Source organism: Pinus tabuliformis, chromosome 3_1 (assembly GCF_031772625.1).
Source record: "Pinus tabuliformis cultivar Carrire ecotype Pingquan chromosome 3_1, CPIR1, whole genome shotgun sequence".
In the NCBI taxonomy this organism is placed as follows: Eukaryota; Viridiplantae; Streptophyta; class Pinopsida; order Pinales; family Pinaceae; genus Pinus; species Pinus tabuliformis.
The window spans coordinates 138,426,437-138,442,306 of record NC_142301.1 but is presented as its reverse complement, the minus strand read 5'-3'; the positions used below and the strand labels follow the sequence as shown (position 1 = coordinate 138,442,306).

At 36.7% G+C, this 15,870-nt stretch overlaps 1 protein-coding gene across 3 annotated transcripts; it reads left to right on the top strand.

Moving 5' to 3' along the window:
• The first annotated feature begins 1,349 nt into the window (after nt 1-1,349).
• On the top strand, nt 1,350-15,649 carry LOC149186155 (chaperonin CPN60-2, mitochondrial). 3 transcript variants are annotated; one of them, XR_016255685.1, is made up of 18 exons: nt 1,350-1,710; nt 1,935-1,956; nt 8,455-8,586; nt 8,775-8,934; nt 9,217-9,392; nt 9,828-9,923; nt 10,025-10,129; nt 12,896-12,982; nt 13,149-13,238; nt 13,395-13,475; nt 13,650-13,718; nt 13,863-13,940; nt 14,081-14,176; nt 14,280-14,379; nt 14,486-14,589; nt 14,694-14,891; nt 15,029-15,107; nt 15,222-15,374. XR_016255685.1 is itself a non-coding variant. In XM_089410918.1 (18 exons), exons 1-18 carry the CDS (start codon nt 1,673-1,675, stop codon nt 15,334-15,336), a joined length of 1,734 nt encoding a protein of 577 aa, XP_089267044.1. In that variant the 5' UTR covers nt 1,354-1,672; the 3' UTR covers nt 15,337-15,649. The 3 variants fall into 3 exon arrangements, 2 of the variants coding, with proteins under 2 accessions (XP_089267044.1, XP_089267045.1); XM_089410918.1 differs by having other exon boundaries at nt 1,354-1,710; nt 14,694-14,799; nt 15,222-15,649; XM_089410919.1 differs by lacking the exons at nt 1,350-1,710; nt 1,935-1,956 and adding an exon at nt 3,109-3,132 and having other exon boundaries at nt 14,694-14,799; nt 15,222-15,649.
• Nucleotides 15,650-15,870: the final 221 nt, after the last annotated feature.

Sequence of the window (15,870 nt, the reverse complement as noted above, 5' to 3'; positions counted from 1 at the left end):
GCACTCTAGTTTTGAGAGCGATAACCCCATTGGCTAAAGTGTCAACTTGATGATTGCAGTCTCAAGGGACATGGTAAAACAAGGCTTTTTAGAGATTGCAAATCTCCTTCTACAAATGAGCTAGTATAGATGCAAGCTTGTTATTAGATAAGATTGATTTTGAAAGCATCATATTAATGATTGTGCTTCAGTCACCTATGATAAACAAATTCTTTATTTTTGATTTGATTGATAAGAAAAAGCCTTGGAACAAGGTATAAACTTCATCTTGATTAATTTGGGATTTTCCGAACCCCTAACCCTTAAATAATAGATAAAGATGATTTCAAGTTTACCTTTACTAAAAAATGCACTAAATTCATAAAAATGGACTTTAAAACAACCCCGAATTACTAATATTTTTTTACAATATATTCTTATCTTCCCTCAAAAATAAAATCTTTCGGAATTTTACCCTTATAGATATAATTTTGTTAGAAACCTACAATTTAGTGTAATATTCTTATTAATAATATTTCAGTCTTTTATAGATAATTTTATTCTCAATTTACCTTTGACTTAACATCCTTATCACCATATCACTTACCATGTTCAATTTCTAATGTCTCACTTCTCATCCTCAACACCATACTACTAACTATATCTCAAATAACATATAACACGTGAACCCTTGATACTTACATTTATTGGTTACCTTTAACTTAAACATTTCTTTGGATGCCCAATTGCTTATGATTAATATAATAATAATAATAATAATATATTTTTAAGTCTCGTAAATGATTGAGTAATTGGCATAATAAGATGTTATCGAGTCCACTTAATTTCAAATCTCACGAAAGCACATTTTAACCCCTTATAATAATACTCTATCATACTCAAAAAGTATGCTTCCATCTTATAAAATCTCAACTCTTCTCACTATAATAATAATAATTTATTTTTAAAATTAGTTTATTGAAATAACTCATATAATAAATATTTATTAGTTAATATGGAAAGGATACCTAAATTTGAAACCCACCTTATTGGCTTGGCGTACATGTAATCTCTTCGACTCAAGTATAAAATGACTTAATTACTAATTTTTCCAGGTATTAAAAAAAAAATAATCTTAATGTTTTCTGACATATGCTTTGGAACCCATTAAAATCGTAACACGAGGAAATTTACACCCAACTATGCCAAAAATAAAATAAAAAAACAATTTAATATCCCAAACATTTTTAACATCACGGACAAAAGTTTGTGTCACATTTTGAACCTTTGGTCCCTGCATGATCAGTGCCTTCATAATACTCGAAAAAATATAGATGTGGTTGTTAAATTATCCACATGTGACTTAAGAAGCCCCTACATTCGGCATATCCAAGAGTGGAAAACCTTTCTAATTTCCAACGCTCTCAGAGAAGACATTGCCCGTCGGATGAAGTGAAGTTACGAGTTTTTTAAATAACTTTCCAGTGCAACCTTCCGAGAAGGCAAGCACTCAGCCAAAACCCTAAACCCTAGTAGAGGCTTCTAGAGACTTGTGGAAACAGAACTATATTCCACGCCATTTTAATCAATATATTGTGGTTTTAGCTATCGCAGAACACACCCATCTGTTCTGACTGTATATTCGTTTCGTTTCATTTCACTTCATCTTCAACTTCAGAAGATCTACTACAAGATGTATAGAGCAGCAGCATCCGTAGCTTCTACAATCGGGTTAGTAGCTTCGATTCTTTCTGCAGCTCTCATTTTAGATCCTCTTATTTGTTCAACAATGAAAACGGTGTCTGCAATCCTAAATCTTACAGGGTTTAAGGCTGTATATCGTTGGGTTATTATTTTTAATGGTTTAGTTTATAAGTCCAAGCATTATGAAAACATTCATTCTTCAGAGATTCATTGGCTAAAGACGGTTTTATTGTTTGTTTGGATGTATGCAGGAGGCGGAGCTCTCGTATACAGGTACCTTGATCTGATCCAGTCCTAGTAGTAGTAGAGTTGAGGTCATCTAATCTTCCAGGTTTCAATACAGAGTTTTGTTCTGAGAAATGCTTAGATGTATTTAGATGTCCAGGTTATTTAATATTATATTATTGTTGAGATTATTTGTGGATATCAATAATTCCAAGTATGGCCTGTATTTGCCATTGCATAGGCAAACCTACTCATGTGCCACACATCATTACTACTTTCAGGATTTTTCGCCACGATAATTTCATTACACAACATTTTGAACCAACTCTCCAAAATATCAATATTTGGAGCTGTAGGTGTTGTGGCTTGTTTATTGCTTCGCACCCCCTTTTAATAGTCATGACGATCAATCCATCTCATTCTCTGTTGGAGCATCAACCCACGCTCTGAACAGAGTTGCCTGCCTAACAGAGCAACCTACCGGCCGAGAGCAGCAGGTACTGGGTTCCATTCCCAGCCGCTCCATGTTTTAACATCCTCGTATTTGGCCTATCAATCGTCATATCAATTGTCACTGGTTACACATCAACTCTTCTTCTCAAGAGTTGGGCGACGTAAATAGCGTCATCTGAAAGCATCCAACTCTCATTTTGTAGTGTTGACAGACAGTGAAAACAAAAGAATAGCAGCGTTTATGTCATCCATTAGTACAGCTGAGTAATTAGTATTACCATTGCAGTTAGGTGTTCATATAGTAGTGGTGCCTATATATGTGTGTGTGGGTGGAAAAAAAACTAGCGAAATTGGCAATATTGTGTGTGGGGGAGGGGGAAGCGTTGCTGATGTATAAATTGTTTTCTGTAACTATCAATATAGATAATAATGCACATTGGTTGAAGAGAGAATCACACCAGGCCTCAAAGGTTCAGGCTCGTAAAATGCAAGGATTAGACAAATTGGTTCCTGATGAGGACTTTGATGCCATATGTAAACAATTGAACCACTACATCAGTGGTAATGGAGCCACTTGGATCAACCAGGCAATGAGAGATCAAGGGGAACCTGTCTTCTCTCAAGTCATGAACATGCATGGCAGCGCTACCCCACAACTACAACGTTTGGCAACTTTAGGAAAGCAGAGTGCTTTCCTAGGCAGTGAACACTTGTTCTGCTGGGGACTCGATAGTTTCATCTAAACTATAGTCTTGAAAAGGCATGTTGCAGGTAAATTGTTCATAAAGCTTGGTTTTTGTGCATTACAACTTGCAATTATTGTATGGATATTGTCAGGAGTCAAAGATGGATAAAACATTTGAGACTAGGGACAACAATTTAGTAGAGGATAATTTGGAGTATCGAGTATTGGTGTTGAAGTAATTAGAGAATGCTCTTAATGATTATGATTGTGTTGAGATGCCACCCTAATCCACTGCAATGTTTCCCTGACCAAGACTCTAGTTGTGCTAGTAGCGACTTCATATTTAGTTCCATTTTTGTTTGCTTCCAGCTTTGGCTCCACTACCACCACATGGAGGATCATGCGACAATGATAGTGGTGCAAAGAGGAAGGAAAAGGAAATAGAAATTAGAATGCGTGCTTCTCCTTTTCCACTACTTAGATGTCATAGACTATATTCTATAGCAGCTAGCTAAGTTTAGTGTTTTAGACTTTTTGGTCTTCATACGTTAGTGAAACTATCATTCTATAACTTATGCAGATGGCCCATTTTGTAAACATAACTATTTGGTCATGTTGATAATTAGCGGATAACTGATTTCATTCCATAATGGTCTACTTCCTCTTATATGGTTTAAAAATTTGTATGCTTGTTTAATAATTGCTAGATGTTTGATGAATGATTAACCATCAATGTACTTGGATGTCATTTTTAACTTCATAATAATGTAGTATCATCTACAAGTAGCACAAATATCCACGCTTTAACATATTTCACAACTAAGTTGGCATTCTGCATGCTTTCTTTGTATATAAATGCATCACAATATATATTAAAAAAACTCAGATTTTCTGGTCTCAAAGTTTTTTGGGAAATGGTATGCTTGATGCAGGTCATAGATCCCTCGTGGTACTTAATAGATTGGAGTTTAAGATGTAATATGGATCTATGCTAGTACATCTTGACTAAAATATATTATTCTCAATAAAACTTAGCCAGGAATAGCAAGACTTCAGCTTTAGCGAAGCATATTGTTGCTTTCAACAAAACTTGGAATACGGAAGTCCAAATTGTACAAGGAATGAGAAATGCAAAATTGTGAAAGTATGATACACGAAATACATATTGGAAAGTTCTGAAAGTAATGTTTTTTAATATATAAGCATTTTTTTTTGCAAATGGATAAGGCAATACACATGTAAGTCTATGTTACCAGAAATGGGACGGTAGTGAGGGTTTCTGGGAAAAAACGCACAAGAAACGGAACGGGACAGAAAATGCCGTTTTCTATGTCCGTTCTCGTCTTCATGGTCAGCGCTCAGAATTTATCTTTCATTACCTGTTTGGGAGGTGGTTTGGGGTGTGTATCTTCAACAATGCACAAAGAATGTATAACAACAATCTGAGCAATTACACTAATATTCCCAGACAAGGAATCTACAATTCAATTGAAAGTTCATTGCAAATGTCGCTTCAATTGCCAATTTGGACCAAAGCTTATTTACAATCGGGATTTGTGGCATTTCCCATTACATTTAATGTATTTTCCATTATCTCCCATTTTTCTGATGAAGCTATAGTTTTTATAACGTAAATAACATAAATCAAGCCAAACTCTACACCCAACATCAATCCCACAAAGATTTTTAATGTTAGAAGTTACCAATTTGGAGCAGGCTATAAGGGTCCAGTGTTATATCTCCCTGCATTGGAGCAGGTCATAAGGGTCCACTGTTGTATCTCCCTAGCATTGGAGTAGGGTCATATATTCGGCCCGGGGTCTGGCCATACACACTAATCCATTATGGGTAAATCATAAATGGGATTATTACTCTATGTAATGTTAGAAGTTACCAATTTGGAGCAGGCTATAAGGGTCCAGTGTTATATCTCCCTGCATTGGAGCAGGTCATAAGGGTCCACTGTTGTATCTCCCTAGCATTGGAGCAGGGTCATATATTCGGCCTGGGGTCTGGCCATACACACTAATCCATTATGGGTAAATCATAAATGGGATTATTACTCTATGTAAATGAATGTTTTGCTATGTAAATGAATGTTTTGTTTTATGTTTTCTTTATATATATTTTTAAAATTTTTTCTCTCTCCTCGTTTCTTGAATGCGAAACTTCTATATTCCGTTTCTCGTCTTGTTCTCGTTTCTTGTTTTGTTTCCCGTTTCTGGTAACATAGATGTAAGTGCATAGTTTAGATAACCACATCCCCCAAGACACACACACATACATATATGATATAACTACTTTGAGATGTTTTTTTCCGATGAAAACCTCACAGGAATATTCAAATGGAAGGTGGCTTAATTGAGTGACTGGTAATGCTAGGGGACTTGATCAGATTTGAACTTGTGACCTATGATGTCCTCAACAACAACATGCCTTGGGCAGATGGTTTAATTAATTGAACTAACCCTTGATGCTAGCTACTTTGACACACACATATAAGTACATATAACTTTAATTAGATACACATGACATTGAATAGACCACTTTAATCATATATATTAATTGGTTTAACACATATTTAGCCATATATAACACAATGACCAAACAACCCCCTAAACAAACCCAATCACGTTAATATGTCCAATCCATTAGGCTATTTTAATTATATAGTCTACTACAACCTCTTGTGAACTTTCCTTTTAGTGAAAATGCTACTACTTCAGTGTGAGAATCATGCCATCCAAATGCTAAAAGTGTCATCATACCATCTTGTGAACTTTCCTTTTAGTGAAAATGTTACCATGTCAGTGTGAGAAACATGCCATCCAAATGCCAAATTTGTAATCATATCATTAGATAGTGAAACCATAAAGATAATTGAGAGTCTAAATTGTGAAATGAATAAATTATAAAGAGTTTAGGATAATTGAGAATTCTTGCCTTTTTGAGTATAAAATTTGAAGTTGTAACCACAGCCAAGAAGAAACGTAAAATGAAGAAAAAGAAAGAAAATAACAATGAGAAGTCTCATTGTAGCTCATGCATGGTGTTGCTTTGACCCCTCTATATGCTATCCTCTTTCTCTGCAATGCTGCTATAAGTGAGAGTATGCTCCCAACCTCCCATCAGCTCCACGTGATGGTTGTAAGATGAACTAACGAGGTGGTACCGAAGGCCAAATTACCTTTGTTTGCAGCTACAGAGCTACCCTCTAGGATAGGTTTTTCATTTTATATTTAAGACTGAAGTTTAAATTCATTGGCATTTTTTTATTTTGACTTATTGATGGTTTTTTTGCCTTTTTTCTTTGAGAAATGAAGTCATGTTTCTCAAGAAACACGAGTTGGTTTTGGAGAAATACTACTAGGCAGGAAATGGGAAATGCTTTTGATGCTTTTTGCCCAAAAATGTGGCCTTGTCATCATGTTTTTGTAGTCCCATCTCAAGGTACTAGATAGGCAATGGTTTCGATCCCTGTTATGAAAAAAATGATGCCATTTTTGGGCCCCTTTTACCAAAATCATGATGCCATTTTTGAGTAGTGGTCTTTATTGGTTGGTCCTTGCGTTTATCTCCTCATGGGGGAGTGGGGGGGTGCTAGTTTTTGAGATAGAGTCCAGTAAAAAATCCAAGGATTCAACAAGTTTTATTCGTTGTTGATATACCATGTCCACATGTTCTACAGTGGTCTTCTAGGCTCAAGTATGATTGACCTGAAGTGATGGCCTTAGCCTATAAACATGTCACCTTCCAAGCTAAAGAAATCCAGATCTTGTTGCGTAGACAAAAAAGGTCTCTATTGACATTGCCTCAAGATGCTTCTCCTTGATCTTGCCCAATGGTCTTTGTGTTCTTTTATCCTTTCCTTCTGTTGCATGGCTTATTATCTGGATACCTCTTTGAACTGGCTCCAGGTCTCCTGATTTACCTTCACTCTTGAAATTCATGGTTTTGAGGAACCCTGTTTCTTTTTAGTTGAGCCTGCCCATGTGTTCCTTAAGGGATCATCTGTCTGGTTGATTTTGAGTGAGGGCTTTACCTGTAAATGTGTCCCTGCTTAGTTTAGAGATTCCAGTTCATGTCGTGTAGATGGAGAAGGCGTGAATTAATCACACTATTGAAGGGCTTCTCCTTCATTGCCCCATTGGTCTCTATGTTATCTTTTAATCTCCATGTGTTCCATGGCTAAATATCTGAAATCCTCTTTGAATCTTATTCTTGGTATCCTTGATCATTCTCCAATCTTAAAATTTTTATTTGTAATATTATAAAAATGCCTTGCCATTGTTGATATGTGGCTGCTTAAGGTAAAATTGATGACACAAATGAGTAACATTTAGTTCATTGTCTTGGTGCAATGCATCCTAGTCTGTCATGTCAGCTGAGATCAGCTTCTGAATGCCATAAATGCTGGGCTTTAATGCCATCGTGAAAGATTTGGCATTTCATGAAAAATAAGAGAGCAACAATGCTCATTTTGCTTATATTATCAAAGGGTTAAGACATAAAATTGAGTAGTTGCCATTGTAGAAGTGTAGTTACATAGTATTCTTTAAGTAATAATATATAGACAATTGAACTAGTTCTAAATTACCCGAGCTCCAATCTATTTTTTGAAAATGCAACTGTCCTAACACTATCGAGTATTGATCTGAACTGGACAGGAGAAAGAGGGTGACTGATTCATCTTAATCTTCACTGAAAGAGCTTAGTTTAACCTGGATCTTTATACCAATTATCATGTACCACACAACAACTGCGTTTTGTAGGAGTTCTACTCATACTAGTGTTGCTCCAGGATGGACACAGCAGGGTGTTTGTTGTGGCTTGTTCATTATTTTATTCATTCTGTTATCATAAGGTTATACCTTGCTACAATAGCAACCCCTTTAAGAACAAGCACATCCTCGATTTTGGCTTGCTTATGGATTATATGAATTATTAGTCACTGGATGTGGTAGAACATTACCTCTTGAGTCTTGACTGAAAGAACTTAGTTTAACCTGGGTCTTGATACCAAGTATTGTGTGCCACACAATAGCTTTATTTTGGAGTAGTTTTACGTATACTAGTGTTGCTCCAGGATGGACACAGCAGGATGTTTGTTATAGTTGCTTCATTATTCTATATTCATGGTGTTGTCATAAGGTTATAGATTGCTATAATGACAATCTCATTAAGAACAAACTCATCATCTTGTAGGCTTGGTTATGGATTATATGAATTGTCAGTCACTGGATGTAGTAGAGTTACGCTTCCTTGCCTCTTGATCTTATGAGACTTTGTCGCACACCACCATGGCTTTATTTAGTATGATCATTGGAAGTAACTACAGTTTGCAATGGAAAATAACATGAATATTTATTCTTGCAATCTAATAGCATTGGTTATTTGTAATGTGTTAGACTGCTAGCAGATTCGGTTGGAGCAGAAATTATGCTGCAAAAGAGATCCGATTTGGAGTTGATGCACGGTCAGCAATGCTGCAAGGTATTGAACAACTTGCAGATGCAGTGAAGGTGACAATGGGACCAAAGGTACACCTTTATTTGTTGCTTAAAGACTTTATTTTTCATATGCTTAGGCAGTTTGGATATCTAATACTATTGTTTGTTTGTGTTTTCATGTTTATTGCCACATTACCCACCAATGCTTGCAGTACATTCCATTTCATACTTTTCTTGATTTTTAAGCTGTTATAGTTATTTTTTCTCATTCTCCACAGGGTCGCAATGTTGTCATCGAACAAAGTTTTGGAGCTCCAAAGGTCACGAAGGATGGTGTCACTGTAGCAAAAAGTATTGAGTTCAAAGACAGAGTAAAGAATGTGGGTGCTAGTCTCGTTAAGCAAGTGGCCAATGCAACTAATGATGTTGCTGGAGATGGTAATGTTGCTTTTTCTTATGGGCCTAATTTATTAGTACTCTTTGTATGTTTTGGAAAATGACGATCGGTCATTAGGATATTGTGTTATGTAGTTTTGAGTATCATGTATTTATTTATTTCTTTCTTTTAGGGAAATACTGCTTATAGAAACCTACAGCTGCTGTCCCCTAGGATAAGCTGCTGTGTGATGAGAAGCCTTGACCAGGCCCTTAATTGAGTTATGGCCATATCAATGCATATACTATGCTTTCTATTTCTAAATCATATTTTTTGTGTGGCAGGTACAACATGTGCAACTATACTCACTCGGGCAATATTTACAGAGGGCTGTAAATCAGTAGCAGCTGGTATGAATGCAATGGACTTAAGGCGTGGTATCAACATGGCAGTTGATTCTGTTGTGACTCATTTGAAAAGCAGGGCACGAATGATAAGCACATCTGAGGAAATTGCGCAGGTTTGTTGATATTTGATTTCTCCCTACCACTTTCCTATCAAGTTTTCATTATGCTGTAAATTGTCCACCTTTTCTCTTTGTGACAGCCTTTTATTTGAATGGGCCAGTATTATATATTGCTGTCTTTCTGAGGCTGCTGAGTTGTCTCCGAGGTGATTTTCATGTTGTTTTTACAGTAATACCTATCTGAGTATCTATCCTCCCCTCCTGTGGCTGCATGCGTCTTATTCTGGTCTTGTTTTGTCAAACCTGATGGATTTCAGGCCCTACCTCAAATTCTGTTAACTTTCAATAGATTTTCTTCAGTATTTTTCTCTATCCATGTGCTCATACTACTGGGAATAATGGATTTACCTTGATCTTTGTTTAGTTGTAACCATCTTGGCTTGAAAGAAGCTCGATAAATTCTTTGCATTGTGTGCTGTTTGGATGCAGGTAGGGACTATCTCAGCAAATGGTGAAAGGGAGATAGGTGAATTAATTGCCAGAGCAATGGAAAAAGTTGGCAAAGAGGGAGTCATAACTGTTGCGGTGAGTTGATTTTCTCTACATGCCGAACTGTTCTTGCTTTATGTGTAACATCTGTAATCAATAAAATTTGTTGATTACTTTTTAATTACCCTTCTATGCAGGATGGGAAAACATTGTATAATGAGTTAGATGTGGTGGAGGGAATGAAGCTTGACAGGGGTTATATTTCGCCATATTTCATTACAAATCAAAAGACTCAGAAATGTGTAAGTACAAATTTGATTTTGATGTTATGGTTCATATTGTTGTGCTTTGTTCTCTTTGTTTGCTATTGTTGGGCATGTTTCTTTTGGGCTTCAGATTGTGTTTTTCCTCATGCCTAAGCCTTCTGAACATGGCCTACGAAATTGCAGAGGAATCTGTTATATATGTTTGAACTTTGAACAAAGTCTCTATATCAAGTTAGATGCCTAAAATGTATAGGTACTGGAACGTTTCATTTTACCTGTCCTTTCAGTAATTGTGCTGATTATATAAGCACCAATCTCTTTATTAGCAATATACAATTCTGTAGCACAATAAGTTCATGGAATTAGTTGGAAACCTGTAAGGCATTTTTTGAGGTTATCTCCCATAAATTTGTCTTGCTATGTGGTATAATACCTCTAATCTGAGAAGATAAACACAGCTAGGTTTCACCATGAGATCAGTTGGGGAGTGTGGACTTCTGGTCTTGGATGTTAAGGGAGCTGATTATATAAGCACCAATCTCTTTCTTAGGAATATAGAATTGTGTAGCACGAGAAGTTCAGAGGATTAGTTAGAAACCTGTTAATGCATTTTTTAGGTAATCTCCCATGTAGTTTTTTGCTATGTGGTATAATAACCTCTAATAGGAGATGCAGAGCAGTTAGGTTCCACTATGAGATCAGTTGGGCAGTGTGGATTTCTGGCCTTGGATGCTAAGTCACAGGACACCTCCCTCAGGGTCTTGTGTCCCGTATTTCACGTGTCGGATACGAAAACTGCCCGAAAATGTGTCGAAAACGTTTTTCTTCGTGTCCTCCAATCAAGACACGTATTTTGGACATGTTGAAAACATGCCCCAACGTTTTTGGTTCTTAGGACACATGTCCCATGAAAAGTGACAATTAAAACCTGCAACATGGTTTAGTTTTGGGGTTTTTTGTCATTGTTCACCACCGAAGTTGAGTTTGCTTGTCACTGGAATCCAATTTGTTGTGCAGTGTGAGGAATTCCATCAGATTCGAGCGCAATGCTCTCAACTTCACATCAACCTGGACCTGGAGATGTAGGAGACGAGCGTTCACATGCTTTGCTGAGAGTTTGGAGCACTTAAATTTCTTGTAAGTTGTGTTATAGCCTACGAAACTTAACTTAATTATACATGAGTGACCATGTAGAGAGCGTGTGTTATAGCCTACCAACTCCCTATCATGGGCTCATTGCTCACTACACCTTCGAGGTCTAAAGGGAGGGAAAGCTCGATTAACGCTCTGGTCAAAAATGAAGTTTGAACACATATAAATTTACATAAACTACCTTATGTGAAGTTTGAACATGATCAAACTTGTTTGAAGTTAATAACAAAAATTATAACATGAACAATGAACATTGAACTGTGAACATCATTGATGTAGTAAATTAATAAACTAACTAGTAAATCACTAAATACTAAATACTAAATAGTGTATACTAAATACTAAATAGATATCATCATGATTCATATCTATATGGATCAAGCACTATATTTCAGTATTTTTCAATATATATATATATATATAAAATGTGTCCCTCGTGTCCTGTTTCCAGGGTCGCTGTGTCTCGTGTTGAATACTCGTATTTACGTGTCCTCCGTGTCTCGTGTCCTTGTGTCATGTGACTTAGCTTGGATGTTAAGAGAGCTACAGAGTGGTACTAGTTTTGTGGGCTTTTACTGTTCTTGGACTTCTGTCTTGGCACCCTCCTTCGGTTGCCACTCCTTTTTACTGATTTGTGTTTTTTTTGTGCATAATTTTATTTCTTGTAAAACTTGCCGTGCCCTAGTTCATTGCCCTAGTTTATCGTGTTTGCTTTCTCTACTTTTCTTGTAATGTGTGCTTTAGTTCATCTTGTTTGTTTTCTCGACTTTTCTTTATTTGAGATGTTTTACGCACTTTCATTGTATGCTCTACGATCTGGTCTCTCAGTCTTTAGTTCCATTTTTTGCAGTCCTATTGGCCATATTTGGCCTTTAGTGATTTACTTTTCTGATTTACAACTGTGGCATCTGTTGTAATCTTTTACAAGTGCATCTTTACAAGCAATGACATGCTAAATGCCTTGTATTATTTGTGGTAAATGCAACAAAGTGAGCCTGTTGTATTATTTGTGTCAAATGCAATAAAATGAGCCTCTAGATCATCTCTTGTTTGCTTTCTCTTTTTTTCTTGTAAGGCATAGTTTAGTTCAGCTCATTTGTTTTGTCAAGTTTTGTTAATTTGACACGTTTCAGGCACTTCAATTATCTGATCTACAATCTGGTTACTGTAGTTTTAGTTCTTGCAGCTCTATTGGCCATCCTTAGCCATTAATGGAGTTTGTAGTTAAATTAAAATTAAATTCAATTAAAATGATTACAGTTCTATTGGGGGATTTCCTGCTGGATTAATTTGATATACTTCTGATTTACATCTATATGGTATCCATCATATTCCTATACAACTACCTTTACAAGCAATGACACGCTAAATACCTTGTATCATCTGTGGTAAATGCAATAAAGTTAGCATATATATGTAGAATTTGTGTATTATGGAGACAGGTTTGTAATTAATTACTATACTTTTGCTGTACCCTCACAAGTATTTGGTGAGGGGAGGCTAATATTTTTTTTGAACAGTTATACCAATATTTGAAATACCTTAATTGGAAATCTTTTATGCTTGCGGCAGTTTACTTTGTTGCTAATTGACAGAGTTATTTTATTGTATTAACCTTTCTATTGTTTGATTCTCTGTTAATTGGAGCAGGAATTGGAAAATCCTCTCATTTTGATACATGAAAAGAAAATATCTAGCTTGCAAGCAGTGGTTCGAGTGATGGAGCTAGCAGTGGAGGTAAGTAGTTATTGCAAATTCTTGCCATCTGTTATATAGCTTACATTCAAGTTTGTTGATGTAGGTTTTTGAGGTTTTCCAAGGCCTCTATCAACTTATTTGGTAGTTGCTTTTCTTAAACTGTTGTTAGAGAATGACGTAGCATCTCTTACACTTTTTTTAACAGAGGCAAAAGCCCCTTTTAATAGTTGCGGAGGATGTAGAAAGTGAAGCATTGGCAACTTTGATTTTAAACAAGCTTCGTGCTGGGGTGAAGGTCAGAAGTGGTTGCTGTTTCTTTAGTTTTCTGATTTTGTTGTTTTTGCCGTAATGGATGGTTTTTCAAATAATGTCAAGTAGACATCATTTTAATGTCCAATTATAACTTCTTGGTTTATTCATTTAAAGGTTATAATTTTACTGTCTGAGACAGGTCTGTGCTGTTAAGGCCCCTGGCTTTGGAGATAACAGGAAAAATAACTTGCAGGATCTTGCTGCACTCACTGGGGGTCAGGTTGGGTTTTATATCTGCACCCTTTCACTTCTCTTTTCTGTCTTGGACTATTAATTTTAATTTTTAATTTTGGCGAGATGTAAATGGCATGCTACATACTAAATATTTGGAGGGTTGTTGATTTCATTCTGTGAATAAGTTCAAAAAATCTTGATAGGCAGGGCCTCTATGCAGGTGATAACAGAAGATCTTGGCATGAAGCTTGAGAAAGTCCAAATTGAGATGCTCGGATCTGCAAAGAAGGTTGACAAATATAGAAGATATGTTACATTATGCATTGTTTTCATGCCATCATGTATAATATTTATGTTCTGCATTATTGTTACTGCCACAATGTCATTCATAATTTTCGTTTGGCAATAATAAGAATTTGTCAATTTTTGATAGGTGACTATCTCAAAGGACGATTCAATCATTCTTGATGGCGGCGGTGACAAAAAGGGTCTTGAAGAAAGATGTGAGCAGGTGTGTTCGGGGGAATGAAGAAATAGTTTTGTCAGACTATACATGCTTTTTCTTGGAAAATTTGTCATGTCTAATAACAAATAGAGACGTTCTGTGATCTATGGGGATAACTGACTGGGCTGAAATAATTTTGGTTACAGATCCGCTCTAGTATTGAAGCAAGTACGTCAGACTATGACAAGGAAAAGCTTCAAGAGAGGTTAGCGAGGCTGTCAGGAGGAGTTGCTGTTCTCAAGGTGTGTTATCAGCTCCAATGCTTGGGAATGCATCTAATGTTTAACAAACGTTAAAGTAGGTGTCTGCTTTTTAATGTTTTATAATTGTCATTTATTCCGGCAGATTGGTGGAGCCAGTGAACTTGAAGTAGGGGAGAAGAAAGATCGAGTCACTGATGCCTTGAATGCAACCAAGGCAGCAGTAGAGGAGGGCATTCTGCCAGGTGAACTAATCTGGGCCGTCGTTGGACTTGGGAAGTTCTAGTGTTTTTCTGTTGTCGAGGAATTGTAGCTTTTAGATCTCGTTGCTTACGGTAAGGTGCCTCCCAGGTGGTGGTGTTGCTCTTCTTTATGCGGCACGGGAGCTTGACAAACTACAGTCAGCAAATTTTGACCAGAAGATTGGAGTCCAAATAATCCAGAATGCATTGAAGGTATAACCTTATTCGGTATTTTAGTTTGTAAGTTTTCCAGTTAGGCATTGGAATTGGGCTTTCACGAATGTTGTCTGACTTTCATCATTGCTCAACTTTTGAAGACACCTGTGCATACGATTGCTAGCAATGCTGGTGTTGAGGGTGCTGTTGTAGTCGGCAAATTATTGGAACAAGAAAATTTTGATTATGGCTATGATGCTGCCAAAGGTGCGCTTAAATATTTGCTTCGGCCATTTTCTTAGATAATTTCTAGTTGTATTATTTCACTAAGTTCGTGAATGGCTATGATGCTGCCAAAGGTGCGCTTAAATATTTGCTTCGGCCATTTTCTTAGATAATTTCTAGGTGTATTAGTTCACTAAGTTCGTGATTTATTGGTATTTGTCTTCCTTTCTTAGAGTTTGTGGACCATGTTATTTCTTGCGTGCCTCATCAGGTGAATATGTGGACATGGTAAAGGCTGGCATAATCGATCCGTTGAAAGTTATCAGGACTGCATTGGTGGATGCGGCGAGGTAATATTTTTGTCTTTGAATGCTATATTCGTTAACGACTATTACTGAAATTGTTTTTTTTTCTGCACACTAATCATCCAAGGTGCGCGTTATAACCTTTTGCTTTTTCTGCAGTGTGTCTTCACTGCTGACTACAACAGAGGCAGTGGTTGTCGAACTTCCAAAGGATGACAGACCAGGCCCAGCTATGGGCGGTGGCATGCCGCCCATGGGTGGTATGGACTTCTAAAAGGCTTCTTGAGTGGTGAGGATTTTATCAGAAAGGAAGAGCAAGTTTTGGGGCAAAGTGGCAAGTTATAATCACATGAGACTTGGTTAAGTGTTCTGTGCTCCGCGGTACTCTTTTCTTTTCAATTAGCAATTGAATAGTGCATAATTTAATAATTTAATATCTCTGTGCTGGCGGAGAGATTTTCATTAAACTGTGGTGTGACTACACCCGGAGTGAGGAAAGAATTTTGTAAACATTGAGGACATTGAACAGTTTTGTAATTGTTCCGATATAAAAGCAATTAAAAGTATGGCAATTATTTCATGCCTAATACTACATTTACCATTTTGGTTCTACAGGGTTGCAGTCACTCTAGCTGTCCCTGCCGCAGCTCAACTATAGAGTAGACAAGCATCCTTGTCAATAAATTGTTTCATCTACCTAATGCCTGTTCTGACTAATAACTGTGCGGTTACCTTAATGACATTTTTAACAGGTTAGCTGAAGATCCATGCTATTGTTTGTAATTAATAAAACCAGTCATGCCAGTTA

Excerpts from the sequence above, each read along its gene's own strand:
- LOC149186155 (XM_089410918.1), top strand. The coding sequence starts at position 1,673 with ATGTATAGAGCAGCAGCATCCGTAGCTTCTACAATCGG. Across the intron at positions 1,711-1,934 it reads TCCGTAGCTTCTACAATCGG|GAGGCGGAGCTCTCGTATAC; the intron begins GTTAGTAGCTTC and ends GGATGTATGCAG. Across the intron at positions 8,935-9,216 it reads TAATGATGTTGCTGGAGATG|GTACAACATGTGCAACTATA; the intron begins GTAATGTTGCTT and ends TTTGTGTGGCAG.